Source organism: Osmerus mordax, chromosome 26, assembly GCF_038355195.1.
Source record: "Osmerus mordax isolate fOsmMor3 chromosome 26, fOsmMor3.pri, whole genome shotgun sequence".
NCBI lineage: Eukaryota > Metazoa > Chordata > Actinopteri > Osmeriformes > Osmeridae > Osmerus > Osmerus mordax.
The window spans coordinates 2967227-2987256 of record NC_090075.1 but is presented as its reverse complement, the minus strand read 5'-3'; the positions used below and the strand labels follow the sequence as shown (position 1 = coordinate 2987256).

Here is a 20030-nt window from a genome sequence, read left to right as displayed (position 1 = left end):
AGATAAAGAGTAATTACATAACTCATATATCCTCCATTACCCAATGGTGCCATGGTCTGTAACTACAGCACTGACGTTGTTGCTTAGATAAATTATAATTTACAGTACGGAGGAGGGAAGGGGAGGGGGAAACTGTGTATGGGGGGGTCGTGTTTAGGTACTGGGTTGTCCTGTCCCACTGTGCCAAGGTGGAGAGGAACTCTATAAATACACATCCCCACCAGGCAGCTGCTTGTCTCTGTCTCTCTCTCTGTCTCTCTTCTGTCTCTCTGTCTCTCTGTATCTCTGTCTCTCTCTCTCTGTCTCTCTCTGTCTCTCTCTGTCTCTCTCTGTCTCTCTGTCTCTCTGTATCTCTGTCTCTCTCTCTCTCTGTCTCTCTCTGTCTCTCTCTGTCTCTCTCTGTCTTCTGTCTCTCTGTCTCTCTGTATCTCTGTCTCTCTCTCTCTGTCTCTCTCTCTCTGTCTCTCTGTCTCTCTCTCTCTCTCTCTCTCTGTCTCTCTCTCTGTCTCTCTCTCTGTCTCTCTCTGTCTCTCTCTCTGTCTCTCTCTCTGTCTCTCTCTCTGTCTCTCTCTCTGTCTCTCTCTCTGTCCCTCTCTCTGTCCCTCTCACACACACACACACACAGTCTCAACCCCACAATCTCAGACCACAGGACAATCAGAGCATTGCTGTGCTGTTGGGAGATCTGACCCTGTGGTTAGTGCAGTAACACACTGACCAGAGGGGCGGTCCCGGAGATAGGGTTACCCATTCACAGCCAACCAGAGCCCGCTCCGGTTACTGGGGAATTCCCCTTCACTATAACACAATGGCTGTGTGAATGACTGGAAGTAGGACACAGCCCACCATTCTAGAGCAGGACGTCCTCCGTTCCTCTAAGCTGTCTGGGCCCAGCTGCTCCTTGAGGCCCGTGGTGGAGCGCTGCACCTCACGACAGGGGGGCTCCCTGGGAAATGTAGGCAGCAATTAGAGACCAGAGAGGAAGTGGAAAGTGCGGGCAGCTAATTATAGGCCTCGCTATTGGTCAGTGCCAGCCAGGGGGAGGAGCTCTGGCAGGATGCGACCACAGGCACCCAGACATGCTGGGGCGGGCAAGGCTGGCACCGAGGACGTGCCACAAGAGAAGCTGAGCCCGTAGGTCAGACGTGTGGGTTGCCATGCGCCAACCGGCTGAGCTAAAGCCCAGGTGTCACCTCCCAGTCAGGGCTGCTGATCACCCAACCACCTGCTCCACCGGGGCTGACTGGACCCCCCGTCTCCAGGGCCGGGACCTGCTTGTTGTTCATCGGATGCTCTCACGGCTCCTCAAGATCTGGTCGATGAAACCAAACGAGCACCGCACACAAGCACTGGAGACCCTGTCCCGACGAGGCCTCATTGCAAGGCCTCGCCACGGGACCAGCGTCTTGCGCAGCAAGGTGGTCTGGAGGAGGGGGTGCTCGCCATGGAAGCAGGGTCCAGCGTGCTGGGGAGCTGGCTGGATGCTGCGTTCCCCCGGGGGCGTTCTTCAGCTGTTCCTCAGGCCCACTGGAGGCTCCTCTGGTTACTAGTTAGGACAACTGGTGTGTGCGTGGGTGTGTGTGGGGGGGGGGTGTGGGTAGGTGTGTGTGTGTGTAGAGAGAGAGAGGGGGAGGGCACTACCATGGCAGCTGTTAGAGATATCTAACTATAGCCCTGCAGCTGATTGGCTTGACTAGTTAAAAGGCATACTCATACACACACACACAAAGCACACTCACACAAACACAACAAGGAAGTGAGCCGTGAGAGTAAGTAACCTCTTACCAGCACAGTAGAGAATGACTGTGAGTTGTGAGGGTGAGTTGTCCACCCACCTCACTCCACCCAGCACACAGGCCTCTGTTGAAATGGTCACAAGTCTTTAGAACACTACATGTGGAGGAGTTGGGAGGGAGGGAGGGATTGGACTACTGACTGTCTATTGAATGAGAAGTTCTCTGTGCTTGTCTGCCTGCCTGCCTGTCTGTCTGTCTGCCTGTCTGTCTGTCACTCTGCCTTCCAGACAGTTACACCACATATGCTCCCTTGCCCTCCGTCTGACCAATCAAAGGGCAGATCCGTGCGGGCGTCTCGCTCCCGGAACACTTCAGAGGAAAGGAGACAAACGCATCATTCAGGCCCGTCACACTGGACTGGCTGGCCCCCAGCCCAGCATGGGGAACTGCTCCAACTGTGGACTGGGTGGGTCCCATCTCTCCTCCCTCCCCCCTTCCATCTCTCTCTCTTTCTCTTTCTCTCTCTCTCTCTCTCTCTCTGGGAGTCTGCCTCAAAGATCCCTCCAGATAACACTGAATGACCTCATGAATATCTAAGAGTTCCAATATTCAAAGACGCCACACACAGTTCAAAAGAGCTGTGTGTGTACGTGTGTGTGTGTGTTCAAGGCGTAGGACAGCGGAGAGAGGGGGCACTGGATGGGATGCTGATGAACAGATTGAGAACAGAGCGAGTGAGGGAATGAGAAAATATGAGACAGACGTAAGGAAAGAGCGAGAGGAAAGAAACTCTGGATGAGTCGGTGTTCCAGCAACAGCGACCTCACTACAGCCCTCGCTGAGCTCACGTCCAAACTAACACTTCTTCCTCTCCAGGTCACCGAATCTACTGATTGGCCAGGCCCAGGGAGGCCATCTTGCCAGAGTCTGTTGCCGGGCAACCTCAATAGGAGGGGAGGGGGAAAGGAAGGGAGGAGATTCGGAATGCCGAACCCGGAATGCTGTGGTGTTGTGGCACGCTGAGGGAGGGAGAGGAGGGAGGCATTTTCCATGTTACCGTGACAACCAGTGTTACCACGTTCACATTCTTGGATCAACTAACCTTCCGCTCCCCCCCCCCCCCCCCCCATCAGTTAAGTTAGGCTGAGGGAGGGGGGGAGGGAGTTGGCCCCTCCCAAGTCCGACTCTTGGCCCCCAGGTCGCATGGGTTGTCCCTGCTCCTGGACATCCACCTGCCTGTAGGTTTTCACTCCAACACTAATCTAGCACACCTGATTCTAATAATGAGCTGGTTGATCAGGTCACTAGTGTAGAATCAGGTCAAATAAGTGTGGTTGGAGCACAAACCTACAGGCAGGCAGCTCTCCAGGAACAAGGTTGAAGACCCCCATCCTACATGTTTCCAACCCTACACTCAACAACAGACAAACACCCCTCTCTCCCCTTTTTCCTCTATCTCCCTCTCCCCCTCTCCTGTATCTCCCTCTCCCCCTTCTTTCCTCTATCTCCTTCTCTCCCTCTCTCCCTCTCTCCCTCTCTCCCTCTCTCCCTCTCTCCCTCCCTCTCCAGTGGCCTATAGTGAAACCAGTAGGCTGATATTGGCCTAATGCCGCCAGGACAAAGACAGCTTTGTTGACAACCCAACAGCAGACATGGGAATCAACTCTGGCTTCCACTCACAACAACCTCCTCCAAGCCCCTCCCACCTCCCACCCCTGCCCCAACCCATACCCCCTCCATCGACACACTGTTTTACAATGAATATTTTGGCATGAAGCATATCTTTGTGTGTGTGTGTGTGTGTGTGTGTGTGTGTGTGTGTGTCGGTGTGTGTGTGTGTGTGTGTGTGTGTGAGACCATTGAGTAGGGCCCCTGACTGAACAGCCTGTCCTGAGCCACTGTAAACCTTCTATTCTACTCTGTACTTTTTTTTCCCACCACAAAAAGGACAAAAACAAATCCCTGTTCCACCTCCCTCTTCCCTCCCTCCATCCAGTATTCCACTGAACTGAGCAGATTATAATAATACCAGTCAGGATGACTGATGGTGCTGTCAAAACTCCCTCTCCCGCGGCGCCCTGGTAGCTCAGCGGTATAGTGTGTGTACCGTGTGGGTTAAGGCCTTAACCCTTGTGCTGCCTTCGGGTCACATGACCCAAAGGTTCATAATGAACCATCGTTGTGTTTACCCAATTTTACCCAATACAAAAACAAATAAAAAGCATTTTCTTTTAACCTTCGCAATGTGTGGGGGTCTGAGACAGCCCAACGGTTAAAAGAAAATGCTTCACTTTGTTTTTGTATGCGGTAAAGTTGTCGCAATACGACGGTGGGTCACAACGACTGATGGGTCAGAATGACCCGAAGAGAACACACGGGTTAACGCGGGGGCTTGGGTTCGAATCATACATGTCCTCCGTTCTCTTTCTCCAGCTAAATTCCCTAAGTATTTATATACATATATTTTTTTATACAAACAAACTATACTACCACGGCTGTATAACTCAGCCAAAAGGCAGAGCAGGAGGACGATGTTTCATAGAGGTTGCAACATGGGGTGTGTGTGTGTGTGTGTGTGTGTGTGTGTGTGTGCGCATAAGCACTGTACAGCAGACAGGAGCCAGTATGGTTGGCTGCTATGTGAATTTACCTGTTCTGACATCACACTCTAGAAGGACCGGTAGTCAATGGTGGGTGTTAGCCTGAGAGAGTCACTGAGAAACACAAATATAAACACACACACAGACATTGTTCCCTAAAACTACTTTATTTATTTCATGTATTTATCGTTTGTTGTGACATAACGTCAGGGTGTAGTGGCATCGTGGCAGTTTCCCACTGGGCTGGTCAGTGGGTGGTGCAGGGTGGTGAAAGAGTGACCAGCTCCATTCACTCCAGAAGCCGGTCACCTGAGGAATGCAGTGTCATTCACAGATGGGACACCCTGCACATTCCAGTCCCGCACCCCCACCCACCCACCCCCCACCCACCCCACCCTCCCGATGCCACCCAGGCCAGGGAAACCCTGCAGGGGGACAATGGCCCTTAGCCTACTCTCGGCTGGGGCCCGTCAAGTGGCCCATGGGACCAGTGATTGAGCAATACATCACATGTGAAATTCCTCTGAATCAGGGGCTGGACCCCTTAGCCAATAAGCTGACCCCTACGTGCACACACACACACGTGTATGTTTGCAGAAATACACACACAGATACGTGTTCACAGAAACATTAGTGGCCCCCTGTTCTGTGAACCCGTAGCTGTTTGGCAGCAGCAGTAGCTGGCTGGGGATATGCTCAATGAAATGCCAAAGTTGGAGGCCAGAGAGGCAGCTAGAGGCTGGGCTGGAGGCCAGAGAGGCAGTTAGAGGCTGGCTTGGAGGCCGGAGAGGCTGGGTTGGAGGCCCAGGGAGGCAGCTAGAGGCTGGGGCAGCTAAAGCCTCCACTGCCCTGGGAACAATACACCCACATAGCTGCTGCTCACATTCCATAGCCCATGAATAGGCTACACTGGAAGGAAGGAGAGAGAGCGAGAGAGAGAGAGAGAGAGAGAGAGAGAGAGAGAGAGAGCGAGAAGCGAGAGAGCGAGAGAGCGAGAGAGCGAGAGAGCGAGAGAGAGAGAGAGAGAGAGAGAGAGAGAGAGAGAGAGAGAGAGGGAGGGAGAGAGGGAGGGTGGGGGCAGAGTTGGGCAGGGGGGCAGTCAATCAGTGAGTGTGTACATGTTGGAGTGTGTGCACGTGTGTGTGTGTGTTTTGTGTACAGACACTTCTCCACAGTAAGAGCACGGCCTTTAACTGGAAAAAAACGTAAATAAAAGGGCCACACATTTACCGTCCACAGGACCGGCAGGCTTACCGGAAGCCATGATCCTCAGGCCCAAACGTAAACACGCACTCATCCGTGGCGGACGTGATGAAACACCCGAGAGGCAGCGCCGGCCCGGGCCTCGCTCCACTCCCTTCACATCTCTGTTTAAGGATAAACAGTCTCTACTTTGAAAACAACAAACTCTGTCTCCAGGCCTGCCATATCAAGTAGGCCCCACACTGGAGAGGAGCACATTCACAATCCCAGAACCTGGGTGTCTGTGTTCCCACATGGGCCTTTTGAAGTGGCGAGGAATGCAGATGCTTTTCTGGATAATTAGGCTGATTTAGTCTACCTCAATGCTGTCAAGGCCCCTTCAACAACACCACAGTTCTCTGAGCTCTCGTCCTTCGGAGGTATTCAAAACAGTGAACAATGAGAATAGCAAAGGGCGAGCTTTTGAGTGAGACTCGATGTGGTTGATTTCATGGTATGAAGATAAGAGATGGTTTGAATGTACTCACTCACAGATGTGCAGACAGACAGAGTCAGACCGAAAGACAGACAGACAGAGTCAGACCGAAAGACAGACAGACAGAGTCAGACAGGCAGGCAGACAGACAGACAGGCAGGCAGGCAGGCAGGCAGGCAGGCAGGCAGGCAGGCAGGCAGGCAGGCCCTAACACAATGCAAAGAGAGGCTGTGTGTAGTGCCCACGCCCCTCCCCCCCACCCCCTCCGCACGGCCCTTTGAAGTGGCGTGGCCCTGTTTATCTGTTTATTGTTTTCGCTTCGTGAAACCCCGCAGAGCCCCTTTAGCCATTTCCAACTCCAAACAACAGGAAATGACCAGTTCCATATCCTGTAGACGGCAACATCTCTCTGAGCTGCTTATTGAGGATGGGGATGGGGGGGGGGGGGGGGGGGGGGGGGGGGGGGGACTGTGGAAAATACCACCGTGCCACTATCCACAGCCATCTCATCCCCAGGACACGTGTCCACTGCTGGCCCCATCCACACACGTCACTGGGAAACGGTGACAAATACACTAAGGGGAACACACGCCACTTGTTATGAAGAATGGATGAGCCAAAGATAATACACTTTATGTGCCGGGATGGAAGGAGAGAGAACACAGGAGGAGAAACGGCATGGAGGATGGAGCGAGCGAGAGAGAGAAAGAGGGAGAGAGAGAGCACGAGGGAGAGCACGAGAGAGAGAGAGCACGAGAGAGAACGAGAGAGAGAGAGAGAGCACGAGAGACAGAAAGAAAGACAGAGATTGACGATTGTAACCACCATAGGCAGACATGTGTCCAGGGCTCTGACAGGACAGTGTACCTAAAGCTGCTGAGGAGGAGGCCTGTCAGACTAAACACTGCAGCCACTTCCAAGACCTCCGCTGTAGAGCCTCTCCTAGTCAGCTGGAACACACTCACAGAAGCACAAAGGCTTTTGTGTGTGTGTGTGTGTGTGTGTGTGTGCGGATAAGAAGCAGATCACAGGAGTATGTCTCCCCCCGCTCTCCTGTGCTGACAGGTTACAGCTGCCTTCCCGTAAGAAACCTCTGGGTCAAGGTCAGTATCAACACACACACACACACACACACACACACACACACACACACACACACACACACACACACACACACACACACACACACACACACACACACACACACACACACACACACACACACACACACACACACACACACACACACACACACACACACACACACACACACACACACACTGTATCTAACAGGGGAACTTTGAGCTACTTTGCTTCAGAAGTCTGATTTAATCATTGGCGACCATCGCCGATGTAATTCAATTACAGCATTTAAATATAGAACACCATATCCAGAAATAGAACATTTCATAGTTAAGAGTAAATTCTCCACAAGTCAAAGGGGGTCATTGTGTGTCGGCGTGGAAACGATGCCGTGACAGTCACAGAGACAAGAAGTCTGATCACAGACACTCAGAAGCACAGACAGACACACACACACACACTACACTACTCTAACACATTACATTTAGTCATTTAGCAGACGCTCTTATCCAGAGCGACTTACAGTAAGTACAGGGACATTCTCCCCGAGGCAAGTAGGGTGAAGTGCCTTGCCCAAGGACACAACGTCATTTTGCACAGCCGGGAATCGAACCAGCAACCTTCGGATTACTAGCCCGATTCCCTAACCGCTCAGCCACCTGACTCCCAACACCAAGGAGCTTTTGTCCTTTCGGGTGGCCAGGGAAGGTCACACCTACACACACACACACACACACACACACACATCCTGGCAGGCAGTGTATTCAGCCCCATGGCCCATAAATAACAGTGTTTCTATGGATTGGGTGTCTGTGTGTATGGGGTCTGGATGAGGGGCGCCACAGGGGCACAGGGTGGCACCTCAGCTGTTGTACTGGGAGACAGCAGAAGGCCGCAGGCTGCGCAGTAGAGCACAGATAGCTTAGAACACGGTGCAGGCTGTACAGTAGAGCACAGAGAGCTTAGAACACGGTACAGACACACACACACACACCCGCCTTGATGGTTTCATTTCTGCCCACATGACCCTGGCTCTGCCTGTAGTTAAATTGCTTTTATACAGTTTATGTCTGCCTGTCACGCAACCCGCCGGAGCAATATGGTTCTGCAGCCCTGTAACTCTGCAGAGCAAGTAACTCTGCAGCCCTGACTATCTGCAGCTTGTCCCGCAACTGGCATTATAAAGGTGCTTCTGTTCGGACTCTTTTCTCTCGGAGAAGAGCCTCTCGTTCTTCTAGTAAAAACACAGACAGGAAGCAGTTCTTAATCAGCCCCGGGCCTCTTTAGGACCCTGCAGGGCTGGCTGCAGCATGTGCCCGTTTAGAAAACCGAGGCACAAGGCCCTCGTCTGTCTGTGGGTCTGTGTTCCTTCAGACTCAAAACGTTCACGATAACGGCTCCAAGATGGCCGACAGATGGTCCACAGAAAAAGCTGCCAGAAATCCCAATCTTGAACAGGAACACACATCCAAGCATTCCGGGTAGAGCTGGTATGGATCCCCAGGCTGGGGAAGTCGTCTGAGGACACAGAACGCTGACTGGATAAGGGCAGAGCACCTTGACTCAAGGCCCCTCAACCCAGGAGGAGAATCCAGCTCTCCAGACACATGCCCTGGCAAGCTGGCTTGGAGACAGCCTTGTGCAGCATGCTAGACATACAGCCTCTCTCTTCCACACGCACACTAGTCACGCACACACGCACGCACACACACGACACACACACATTCCCAGGCAATCAGACATGCATGTGGACACACAAACACACACAGAAGTCTCAGTGACTTTCTATGGAGCAATGGAACCATCTCTTATTACAGAATGAGGGGGATGGGGGGCTGGGGGAGGAAAGGGGAGGAATGAAGGCTCAGATGGGTCTGGACTCGTCTCCAGGGGGAGGAATGCGAGAACTGGGGGAAGAGCTGGGAGCAGACTGGTCCCTGTCCCCCCCCCCCCCCCCCCCCTTGCCTGCTGACCTCTTCCCTTCAGTGGGAACTGCAGGAAATGTATCTAGTCATTGTGATGCAAGAGGCTGATCGTACATTCAAACGCGTGGGTGCATTTGTGAAAGTGTGCGTGTGTGCATGTGGGAGGATATAAGAATAATAGTCTTCTGGGAAGACGCACGTGCTCACACACACACACACACACACACGCTTGTCCAAATTACGAAAGAAATCTCGGACTCTAGTACGAGTTCTAACCCCCCTATGTGACTGTATGGCTTCAGGGACTGGATGGGGGTGCAGGCCAGATTAATTGCAGGGTGCGGTGAGTGCAGGATCTCCCAGCTCTGCTGGTGGTGACAGAAACACAGAGGACCCCCCCCCCCCCCTTCTTCCCCCCAGGGGACAGGAGACAGGGGGAGCCATGCCTACCCCTCCCCCACGCTTAGGGGGGAGGTGGGAAGGAGGAGGACAGGATGGAGAAGGAGGAACTTTCAATAGAACCCTTGGTCACGGGCATTCCCAGACGGCCTCTCGTTTTTGCGGTCGTCCACCACCTCCGTCCCGGTCTGTCAGCTTCTTCTCTCACCGCATGAACCAAGGCAACATGAACCAAGGCAACATGAACCAAGGCAACATGAACCAAGGCAACATGAACCAAGGCAACATGAACCAAGGCAACATGAACCAAGGCAACATGAACCCTTCCTCAACAGGTACCTAAAGTACCTTGTTTCACCTGAGTAGGATTAAATACTGTTTCATTGCGTGTGTGTGTGTGTGTGTTGGCTCGTGCCCTAGGGTGCTGTTTTCTCGCTCCTTCTATAATTACTGCCCCCTGAAAACACTCTACAGAGCTGACCCCATCCCCCCCCCCCCCCCTACACACACACACACACACACGCACACACACACACACACACACACACAAGCTTCTCAGTGCCACTTCAGTCTCCCTCTCACACTAGTATCTCTGTATTGGCCTCTCTCTCTCTCACACACACACACACACACACACAGGCTCAGACACAGTCGGTCAGGTGAGCAGGGTGACCCTAGAGCAGGGAAGAATAGGAGTCCTCACCCCCGCTCGCTCAGGGTGAGGACTCTAAAACACACATTAGCATTGAGACTGGTTGGTCACACCTTCAGCAGCGAAGATGGACGGATACAGCGTCCCCACTGATAAGCTAATCACATCCTTATCTACAGTAGATGTACCGGAACACAGGCTACTGAGAAGGGTGTGTGTGTGTGTGAGTGTGTGAGTGAGTGAAAGAGAGAGAGAGAAAGAGACAGAGCGAGAAAGAGAAAGAAAGAGAGACAAGAGAGCGATAATAGAGACTGGGAGAACGTGGCTGTTCCTAATCTGCTCACACAGTAGATACTTCGGATTTAGACACTTCTATACACCTGGGTGCTGAGCAGAGACCCGGTGGAAGTGGAGAGGTCATTGACACCACACACACAGCAGTATCTCCTATCTCCTCCTGAACCCCTGCTTCTCTGTGCGTGAGAGGAGATTATCTCCACCTGGTCAGAGGGCAGACGGCTTGGCTGCACTGGCGGATCCTCAGACGAGGAAACAAAACGCCTCCTTTGCTCGGGCTGCTATTGCACAATGTCACAATGGTCGAGAAGTGATGGGATATCATGTAGCCTAGCCCAAACTGACAAGGCGATCTACAGAACAATCCTGGCAGGTGCTCATTCTTTGTCATTCTTTAATGATGCCGATTAAATCATTCCCATAAAGGGATTAACCTAGATATAAACAATAGCCTAGAGCGCTTCAAACTATGTGGTTTGTGTTTGTCAAGTTTCGAAAATGTCTTCCTGTTTAACAGGCAGGGATAGCGGCAGGCCTTGCGGCTCAAACACACATGTGTTAGGATACACCGCGTTAGGTAGTGGATTCGACCCGTCAGTTAGGGTGGGCGAGTGTGGGGGTTTTAGCTGACAGACAGAAAAAAAAACAGGGAACGGCCGCTGTTCACAGGGGCGCTCGTTCACGACTGATCCTCATCTATTGTTCTTGAGGCTCACACTCAAGTTACATACACAGAGGCCGTCTATCGCGTCGTTATTTGACCTTTACATGCGTCTGATTAGGGCCCCGCAACGTAATGGCACAAGTCCAAATTGTATTTTTGATACATTTATTGAAGAACTCCACGGAGCCCTTGAAAGTAAGCGTCACGGGGATGTCAAAGGTCAGCAGAATGAAATGTACACTTACTTTAGAAAATACTTTTGTCCGTTGGAAGTGTAGGCCATCTCCCATCCAGGAGGCAGGGGTAGCTCCTCGGCGACATCGAAAGATTGGTGTCGGATATGCGCATGATGTACCGGACTTGGAGTCGGGTTGGCTCCCGTTCCAAGTTGGAGGGACGCGGGCGAGGAATGTGACCGTACGTGCTGCACAGTCAGCCGGGGCGGATGACTCCCAGAATCAGTACTTGACTGTCGGGAGTGAGATCCAGAGTCGGGTTCCTTGAAAAAAGACTCCGGTAAAAGTTTTTTCCTCCATGAACTCGGTTTGGGGTTCATAACCGAATTAAAAAGCGCCTCGAGATCTGTATCCAGATCTTGCGCGACATGGATAACTTGTTGTCCAGGCATTGGCTGCAGTGGGTTATTGCTCATTTTTGATTGACAAAAAAGTTACCAAAACGATACAAATGTATTGAAATCGGAACTGAATAATGCGACGACAGAAAACTGTCTGGTGAATCTATATGCACCTCGGTGTAGGTCTTTACTTTAACTTTCATAAACACTCTCGGTGGACAAAATGTTTTCTCACCTCTCAGTCGTTTGTTACGCAAAAACAACTCTCGAAAAGTTAGAGAGAACACTTAAAAGTGCCCCCTACATGAGAATGGCTACTTTTAACTTTCTGTCCTGTTTTGACGGCGAAATTCCTTCAGTTTCTTTGCTGCCCGGACTCCGCTCCCGTCCCAAAGTTTGTAAACTCCACTTTCCTACGACGACGCCTGTGTCTGTGTCAGCAGGCTCTCATGCATAATTCATAAGCACGGCGCTCGAGGGGTTTAACACAGTTTCGTGATTACAAAACAACACCTTAAACAGACTGAAACCACCATGGACACTAAATCTACAATTGTGTTTAAGAAAGAAATCAGACTACTTAAGGTAACCCAGACTAAGTACTGCAACAAGTTCCTGATTCAAATGAATTGTCGAAGTTTGAAAGAAGAAAATCACAGCTGTTGCACACTGCCCCGTAAGGACATAATTGGGACAGGCACAGACCTCAGATGGAACGGCACACAGTTCATAGATGGTTCACATCCTAAACCTGCTGGACAAGCTAACTATTATGCGTTTTAAGAAGTCAAGAAATAACAGCGTCATCCGTATCATACAAACACCAACACATAATCTTCTAGGAATGTTTAATCTGATACAGCCTGTGGTTTAAGGCCCCCCCATTAGCCTAGCCTACAGGACGGTTTAACAGATTTGACTGTTGATAAAAGCAATCATGTGGGGCCTATTCTATGCCTAATATTCATGAATTCAATAGCGCCATGAATAAACTATACATACAAATAAATAATAAAATATAGCTGCAAGCAGCAATGCGGGTTCCTCTTCAAAATGGCAAAATATAATAAAATATACATCGTAGAAGGTTTAAGAGTTGGACAACAAGAGAGCAAAATCATGTTTGGCCAACAACAACAGGCTGAATGTAGATTTGAACATTTTGAAGAGCATGTGGTTACATGTCAGCCTCTGTATCGCCTCTGCTACACATCAACTGTTCAGTCTTTGAATAGAAAGGACAGGCTATTAGCTTTGGTCAGCTTTGGGACAAAGTTTAAGCAGCTGTAATTCAGTCATCTTTTGACATATCAAGGTGAAATTGCGCATGGTACTTCAGCATGATGTCAACTGGAAGCCTATAAGGTTTGAAAAATCATCAGTCAAAAGGAAATGTGCATTATTGACACATAGACACTGTGGACATTAAATTCAGCCATATCGTCTTGTATTCAATTAGCTAAATATTGCTTTGAAAGACATGTATCCTACACATCTACAACAAAGGTAGGGTTTCTACACAAATGATGCAAGAAATCCGATGTGCTGTCTAGATGAAGCGGGATCTTATCTACAAAGCACAAGTTAAAAAACTTCTGGCTCTTCTGGTGTAGTTACCAGAGGAAGCCTAATTAAAAATAAATAAAATGAAGCCTGTTAGGCCATCCTGGTCCCTTCATACCATCAGTGGTAGAATGAAAGCATGGTCATTTATAATAGACAGCTGTCCTTTGAAATGGCCAGAGCTAAGATTTGGCACGTGCCACCATGTAAGACAATCCCTTTGATGGGGTGGTTCTTCATCCTCAACAATGCACTGACCAGCCGCATATTCCGCCTGTTACCCACCCTATGACATACAGTGTTTGAACCCAGACATCCTGTGTAGCACAGACATGCTTGGGCCACTAAGCTGAAGCCAAGGTTATTCACAATTAAGTCTCTTGTGGACCCAGACTTTATTATGTAACTCCTTTTTTCTAAGCCTACCCTAGCCCTATGACCGTTCATCACAACTAGAAAGTGAGTCATACAAGTCCGTGAGTCGGTTATGGCATTGTCAAGTTTTTAGCCTGTTGTTAATTCAGTTCAACCTGTTGGACTGAGAGCTAGCAGTCTGGCACACTAAACAGGACTTTTCCTGGTGGAGCAAAGCAGTAAAGAATAAACCCGACACAAGATATGCCCTTTACTTATCACATCAAGCTTCCTGGTGAGAAATATAATACTTTTTCAGGGGGAGGATTGGGATAAATACTCATACGCACATTACTCAATAGCCTTTAAGATGACTCTGCTTTTCTGATATATATACACTCACAGGCACGACACAAAGCCTGTCACTGAGGTGGGCCTTCTGAGGTTTTCATGCATCTGTCCATGAGAACAGTTGACTTTGGCAAAAGTTCAGCTGACGTTTGAAACCAAGCCTCTCTCCCACTCCCCCAAGCCTGAGAAAACCACCTGTTACTGAATCCCCCCCATAGCTGCTGACCTCTTACTCCTTCACCCCCCCCCCCCTCCTCCTCCTCCTCAACCACCACCCACACACACAGCACACACACACAGCATCTACGTCTGGGAATGAGAGTCCTAAAGGATTCCACCAGAACTCACTTAAGTGAAATCTGATTGAATTTAGACTGTCTTGTGGCCACAGCTGACAATTAAAAGATACATGCTCATGAGAGCTTTGTCCCACCATGTGTCACGTCCAATCTGATCAATTCCACCCTGCATTAACATTTTATAGGAATTTGGCATAACAAGATAGTCTTCTGCATCGTATCAAGACACAACACTGACATTGAGCAATATGTTAAACCACTGTTCCAACCAAGATTATCCATTAACTGTATTTTAGTATTGATCTATATATATATTTAGCCTTCAGATGTGAAGGCAGGTGGTACCTGGAAGTGGTGTCACTTTAAGGAAATGATGCACAGGAAACACCTGTGTCATATCCTGCGGTGGTAAGGGGGACCTTACAGCAGCAGGACAGTTACCGGAGGGAACTCTGACCTTCTAGAAGACTCCTGGTCTGAGGGAGTGCCATGGGAAGGTGAATGACACAGGTCTCCATGCGTCACAGATGGCCTGATTCCATAACATGCTAGCTAACATAACATGCCACCTCTAGCTTGTATATTTAATGTTATTATATACAATATTTATCTTTATCGCTCAATCGATAGATATGAATAGATATAATGTGCGGCAACAACCGATCCAGTAGTCCTGACCTTAAGCTGTGTGATGAATTTTCTTATAAAATAAATTGTCTTAGTCCCACAAATCATGAAAAAAAACATCAAATGGAATCAACCTTATTTAATGTCTCAACTAATTCTGACATGTAACATAACATTCAGGCAATCATGCGGGCCATACTTCCAGGCCAAAAAATAGAAAAATGCATAAAGCTGATTATGGATAATAAACATTCATGATAATGGCACATTTCATCCCTATTCTTGGTTAGAGGGTAGATTTTTGAAGCAAGACACAATGTTGTTAGTAATTTAAAAAAGTAACCGTTTTCTAGTCTCTCTTGTGTTCCAGTGCAATGGTCTTCCGTTTCTCTACATTTAGTTGGTCCCAGCAACAACAACACTCATAGTTTCAGAACAAATACTGGTTTCAAATACAATAAACATTTTAAAATACTAATAATTAAAAAAAGACAGATGCCAAATGCAATAGCAACAGAGCATTAAGATGATTACTTCGACCTGTGAAGTAGTGGCCAAGTGTGTGACAAAATCTCAAAACCATCCAGACAGCTTGGAGCTGTTTTGGGAATTAATTTGATTGTTTCATAAACAACTACTTGGAGCTTCTGACGCGCAAAAAATAATGCAAATGATTACTGAGCCGTGAACTTTACAACACTTTATAAATGCCAGAAACTGCCCTTGGTCAGACAAAATGCCCTCCCTCCTTATTCTCACATGTTTAGTAGATCAAACTGCAAAATTAAGACTATCTGAATTGCACTGCCTTTCATCTTTGTATCTCAATGCAGTCTGTGTGTCTGTAAATACTCATTATATGCGGCTGTCTGTCTCCTAATCTCACTTTATCAGTGCTGACTGTCCTTGCTCCACCCTCCTCCAGTCTCGAGGCTTGGCAGTGGCCCCCTCTACTGGCAGGGTTGTGTCTAACACCAAACCACGAGTGAGGAGTTTTACAATTGCACAGACTCGAGATTAAGATCTTTCGAACCCATTCTGATTCCACACTGGGAACCGAGAGGTTGTTCTGTGTCCTGTGTCAGTGCAGATCCCAGTAGGAAGCCACAGAGCTCCAGGGTCAGCAGAGTGGGGACGTTATTTGATGTTGCGCAGGATCCTGCGGCAGTGGTTGGTCTTTATCTCGGCCAGTGCCGTCTCCAGGTTACTGATGAGGTGCAGCAGGGTGGCGGGGTCAGTCTGGAGAACTCTGGCCCTCTTCACCCCTTCGTTGTCCTCAAGGTGCAGCTTTAAGGTCACCACTGGCTTCACCTGCTGGCGCAGGGCTCGACTGGCCAACTAGGCGGGAGAGAGAGAGAGAGAGTGAACATATGGCATTGTCGTGGAAACAGAGACAAACACAGCCAGGCAAAACAAACCCATCAGACAGAGAGATGCCTCTGTGGACGGAAACTCACCTGTACATCCAGTCTCCACTCCAGGTTCTCGTAGTGTGGGAGAGAAGGACTGAGCTGGTTCAGGATGCTTCTGATCTCCTTCCTGTGTTCCAGGTAGAGTTGTAGCAGGAGCTGGTTCAGTTCCTCAGAGAAGCCCAGCACCAGCACAGAGTCCTGAAAGTCCACCTCTGAAATCTACATGCAGATAATCAGACAATAGGTCAGATGGATAAACACATTCACTCTAGTTGGCAGCAGGGAATAGGCCACCCCAGGTCTGTCCTTACCAGAAGCTTGCAGCTCTCTGTCAAAAGATACATGAGTCCTTCCACGCCATGCTGCACCGTCTCCACGGCAACATTCAGCTTTCCTAAACAAGAAATAAGATGGCCCAGTGTACGCTAGACAGTGAAGACGTAGCTCTGTCCTTGACCATGTTGAATTTCTATACTGACTTGGTAGTAGACGTTCAAATGTGTAGGCCAACTCGCTGTGAATTATATTATTGTTGCTTGTTTCCTACAGCTACACTTTTCCAATTCTTGAGGTTCATGTTGTTTAATTGTAACTTGTTTAACTAAATGCTCTTATGTTTCTTCCCATTGGCACTTATTTGCTTTCCACAATGTATGCTTCATGTTTTGGCTACCCACAATGTTTTGGGGCTATCTCGGTGTTTATGACCATTGACCTATGCACTTTTGTAAAGCTGTCTCTTGGAAGTCCCTTTGTGTACAAGCGTCTGCTAAATGAATAAATGTAAACTCAGCTAATAAAGATAGACAGCTAGCTAGCTGATACTTACTTGCAGCCCCTTCGTAGATTTTAGGGTTGGTTCCTTTTCGCAGGAATTCCACGGCAATTCGGCCGAATTCACCCACCACTGGGAACGTAGATAGCATTAGTTAGCCGAGTAGTTAGCGCAAGTTTCTTGAGTCCAATGATGGAAACAACTAGCGTTTTAACTGTTTTGTAATAAGCGCAGCCACTAGTTAGCACAGACAGACATTATTTACCTGTTGGATCTACCTCCGACAGAAAGCCCAAATGCTCCTTATGTTCATCAGATAATACCATCAACATTGTTACCGACTACTTTTACTAAAACGCAATCTAGTTACACTAATTAATGAGTGTACAGTTGAATACCAGTACACATTTAGCAAGCTAATCCACCCAAATCACATGACTGAAATAGTCCCATTCGAATAACATTCCGAGAAAACAATGCACAGTGCAACAACGGTTCCGCATTTCAGTGACACTGCATGTTAGACGTTGAACAAGTTACAGAAGTTGAACTTATTTACTGGGCTCTGAAGTCTCACGCATTCACACCAAACGTTTGATAAAACTTGAGAGACCTGTTTTTATGTAATGTTACATCGCGGAAATGTTCCGTTTTGCTCAACATAATCGCATAATTTCCCATCATGCTTTTCGCGTGTACGCAAACCAAAGACAAATCCGTATATTACTGGACGACGTACATAAATTGCATGTCTGTCGCTTTAAACAAAGTCATAAGTAGGCTACTACTAGCTTGGGTATCGTGACAAACACAATATTATAAACACAATATTAATACCATGAACTATTATGTCATGGCTGAGAATCGGACAGTAGAGGCTTTCACATCAAATGTAGTACACTCCGGCTTCTCTTCATTACGAATAAGCCTTTCGCCTTTTACTAAAGACTTCCGTGGAGAGGAACATTACGAGTTTCAACCAATTTTTTGCTGCCCCGCTTACGTGGGGCCACTTACTCTGTTTAAAATATGGTACGGTGGATTTACTACTCCATGATTATGGGCTATGTTATGGTAGTCTCACGCCAAACTTTTACTGGAGAGCCCTCATACGCGGAAATCCTGGGGGTGAAACGACCCCCCATCCTGGGAACAATATATGATTTGTCCCCCCCAATAAAGCACTGTCAACATAAGAAAATGTAAATCATATTAATAATATACATTTAACATATTACAATGTAGGCTATGTTTACAGCAGTAATTTTGGTGTCCCCCTCAGGAATTGCTATTGAGAAAATGTCATATAATTGTCCCCTCCCAAAATTGATAGCAGATTTTCGTCCCTGAGAGCCCTCAAAATACACTGTCAGGAAAAGAGTGATATTGTTGCGTAAAGGTCCGCCCCACCTTCTGGTATTCATCATCACTAAAGGACGTGTTATCACTCTGAGAATGCTTCATATCAGACAGTTTGTGGTGTAATTGTAATCTTGGAACAGACACAGCTGCCAGGCTGTCAGCAATACTTAGGAATTCCTATCTGAAGGAGAAAACAAAGATCACACACAAAGACCGTTCCTCCATGCAGTGATTCTAAGTGTGACCCACAATGGTGTTGGTATAGGTGTAGTAAGTAGCTTTAAGGGAAACAATCTGCTCTGTGTGTGTTCTCCGGGTCTGGGAGGTAGAAATAGCCTGGCGGTTGGGTCCGTCCGGTTAGGAGTGGGGTTGGCTGAGTTCAGTGGCTGGAGGACAGATCGTAGTTCTGTGATCTCTATTCTCAGCCTGGAGAGGACATCCTCCCAACATGCAGGGTTGTTTCCATCCGTTACGTTTCCTGACTCTTGTCTTCTTGACTCTGACCTCACCGGGATGCAGCTGTGGCTGTGGCAGCTGCAGCGCTACCCGAAGGAAGAGGCTTCAAACATCTCACGTGCCTCCTGTCTTTGTGAAGGCCAGTCTGTTGCTCACAGGCCTCATTCTTAATCATTTGATTTTTTTTTTTGTTACCTTGGAGAGGAGCCTGTGTGGCTATGAAATGAATAAACGGTATCATCACTGTAGACGCTCATACAAGGCCATGGGTGGGGGCAGGGAGGCGTTCCTCCCACACTCCACCTTGACCTCTTCTGCCATCATGTGGCAGAGACTGGTAAGGCAACATACTTGCTGTCCCTAGTCAACCGTCTGTACACCGTCTCTAAGGCCGCAACTTAAGAAGATACACAATCCAACTGACACAAAGGAGCTGTGGCTCATATCAACACTAACCCAAAGCTCGACTTGAGAGCAAGCCACATACAAACTCCCAAGTTTACAACCGATATCTTCTACATTTAGTCATTTAGCAGACGCTCTTATCCAGAGCGACTTACAGTAAGTACAGGGACATTCCCCCCGAGGCAAATAGGGTGAAGTGCCTTGCCCAAGGACACAACGTCATTTGGCACGGCTGGGAATCGAACTGGCAACCTTCAGATTACTAGCCTGACTCCCTCACCGCTCAGCCATTCACACAAATTTACCTGATTAACGCCAGTACATGGAAGCAAATCTGTGACGTTTTGAATTTTAAAATGAATTGAATACTTGAAATTCAAACACCACCGAATTTGTTGGTTTTTAATTCACCTCTTTAAAATTGAAAAATCAAATCCAAAAATTCAAGGTTCAGAAATTCAGGTTGCTGAAATTCAAACAATGAAATTTAGATCCCAAAAATTCCATACAAAAAATTCAAGCTACAATATTCGAGACAAAACCAGTGATGCTGGTAATGCATTTTACTTTCCTTGGGCCTCCAGGGAAATCTGTTCCCCCTGTGTTCCAAGAGTAAAAGACTGATGTATAGATGAAACTTGTTATACATAATGATCACAGTAACATACATAACTGTATCCCGGATGTTGCAATCTGAATTTGTCAATGACATCATGTTTGTCATCATGTTAAAATAAAATCAGATCCAAAAACTCAAGGTTCATAAATTCAGGTTGCGCTAATCCAAACAGTACATTTTAAAGAGTTGAATTCAA

At 48.2% G+C, this 20030-nt stretch overlaps 1 protein-coding gene and 1 non-coding gene across 2 annotated transcripts; one reads left to right on the top strand and one right to left on the bottom strand.

Annotated features, from left to right (window-relative positions):
- Positions 1-15544: 15544 nt before the first annotated feature.
- commd2 (COMM domain containing 2) lies at positions 15545-17448 on the bottom strand. Its single transcript, XM_067229833.1, has 5 exons — positions 17258-17448; positions 17047-17124; positions 16529-16611; positions 16263-16436; positions 15545-16143 (listed from the first exon to the last, which is right to left on the bottom strand). The coding sequence occupies exons 1-5, from the start codon at positions 17322-17324 to the stop codon at positions 15943-15945; spliced, it is 603 nt and encodes a 200-aa protein (XP_067085934.1). The 5' UTR covers positions 17325-17448; the 3' UTR covers positions 15545-15942.
- Positions 17449-17889: 441 nt separating this feature from the next.
- LOC136936479 (U5 spliceosomal RNA) lies at positions 17890-18002 on the top strand. The gene has a single exon (XR_010875144.1). It is a non-coding gene; the product is annotated as a U5 spliceosomal RNA (small nuclear RNA).
- Positions 18003-20030: the final 2028 nt, after the last annotated feature.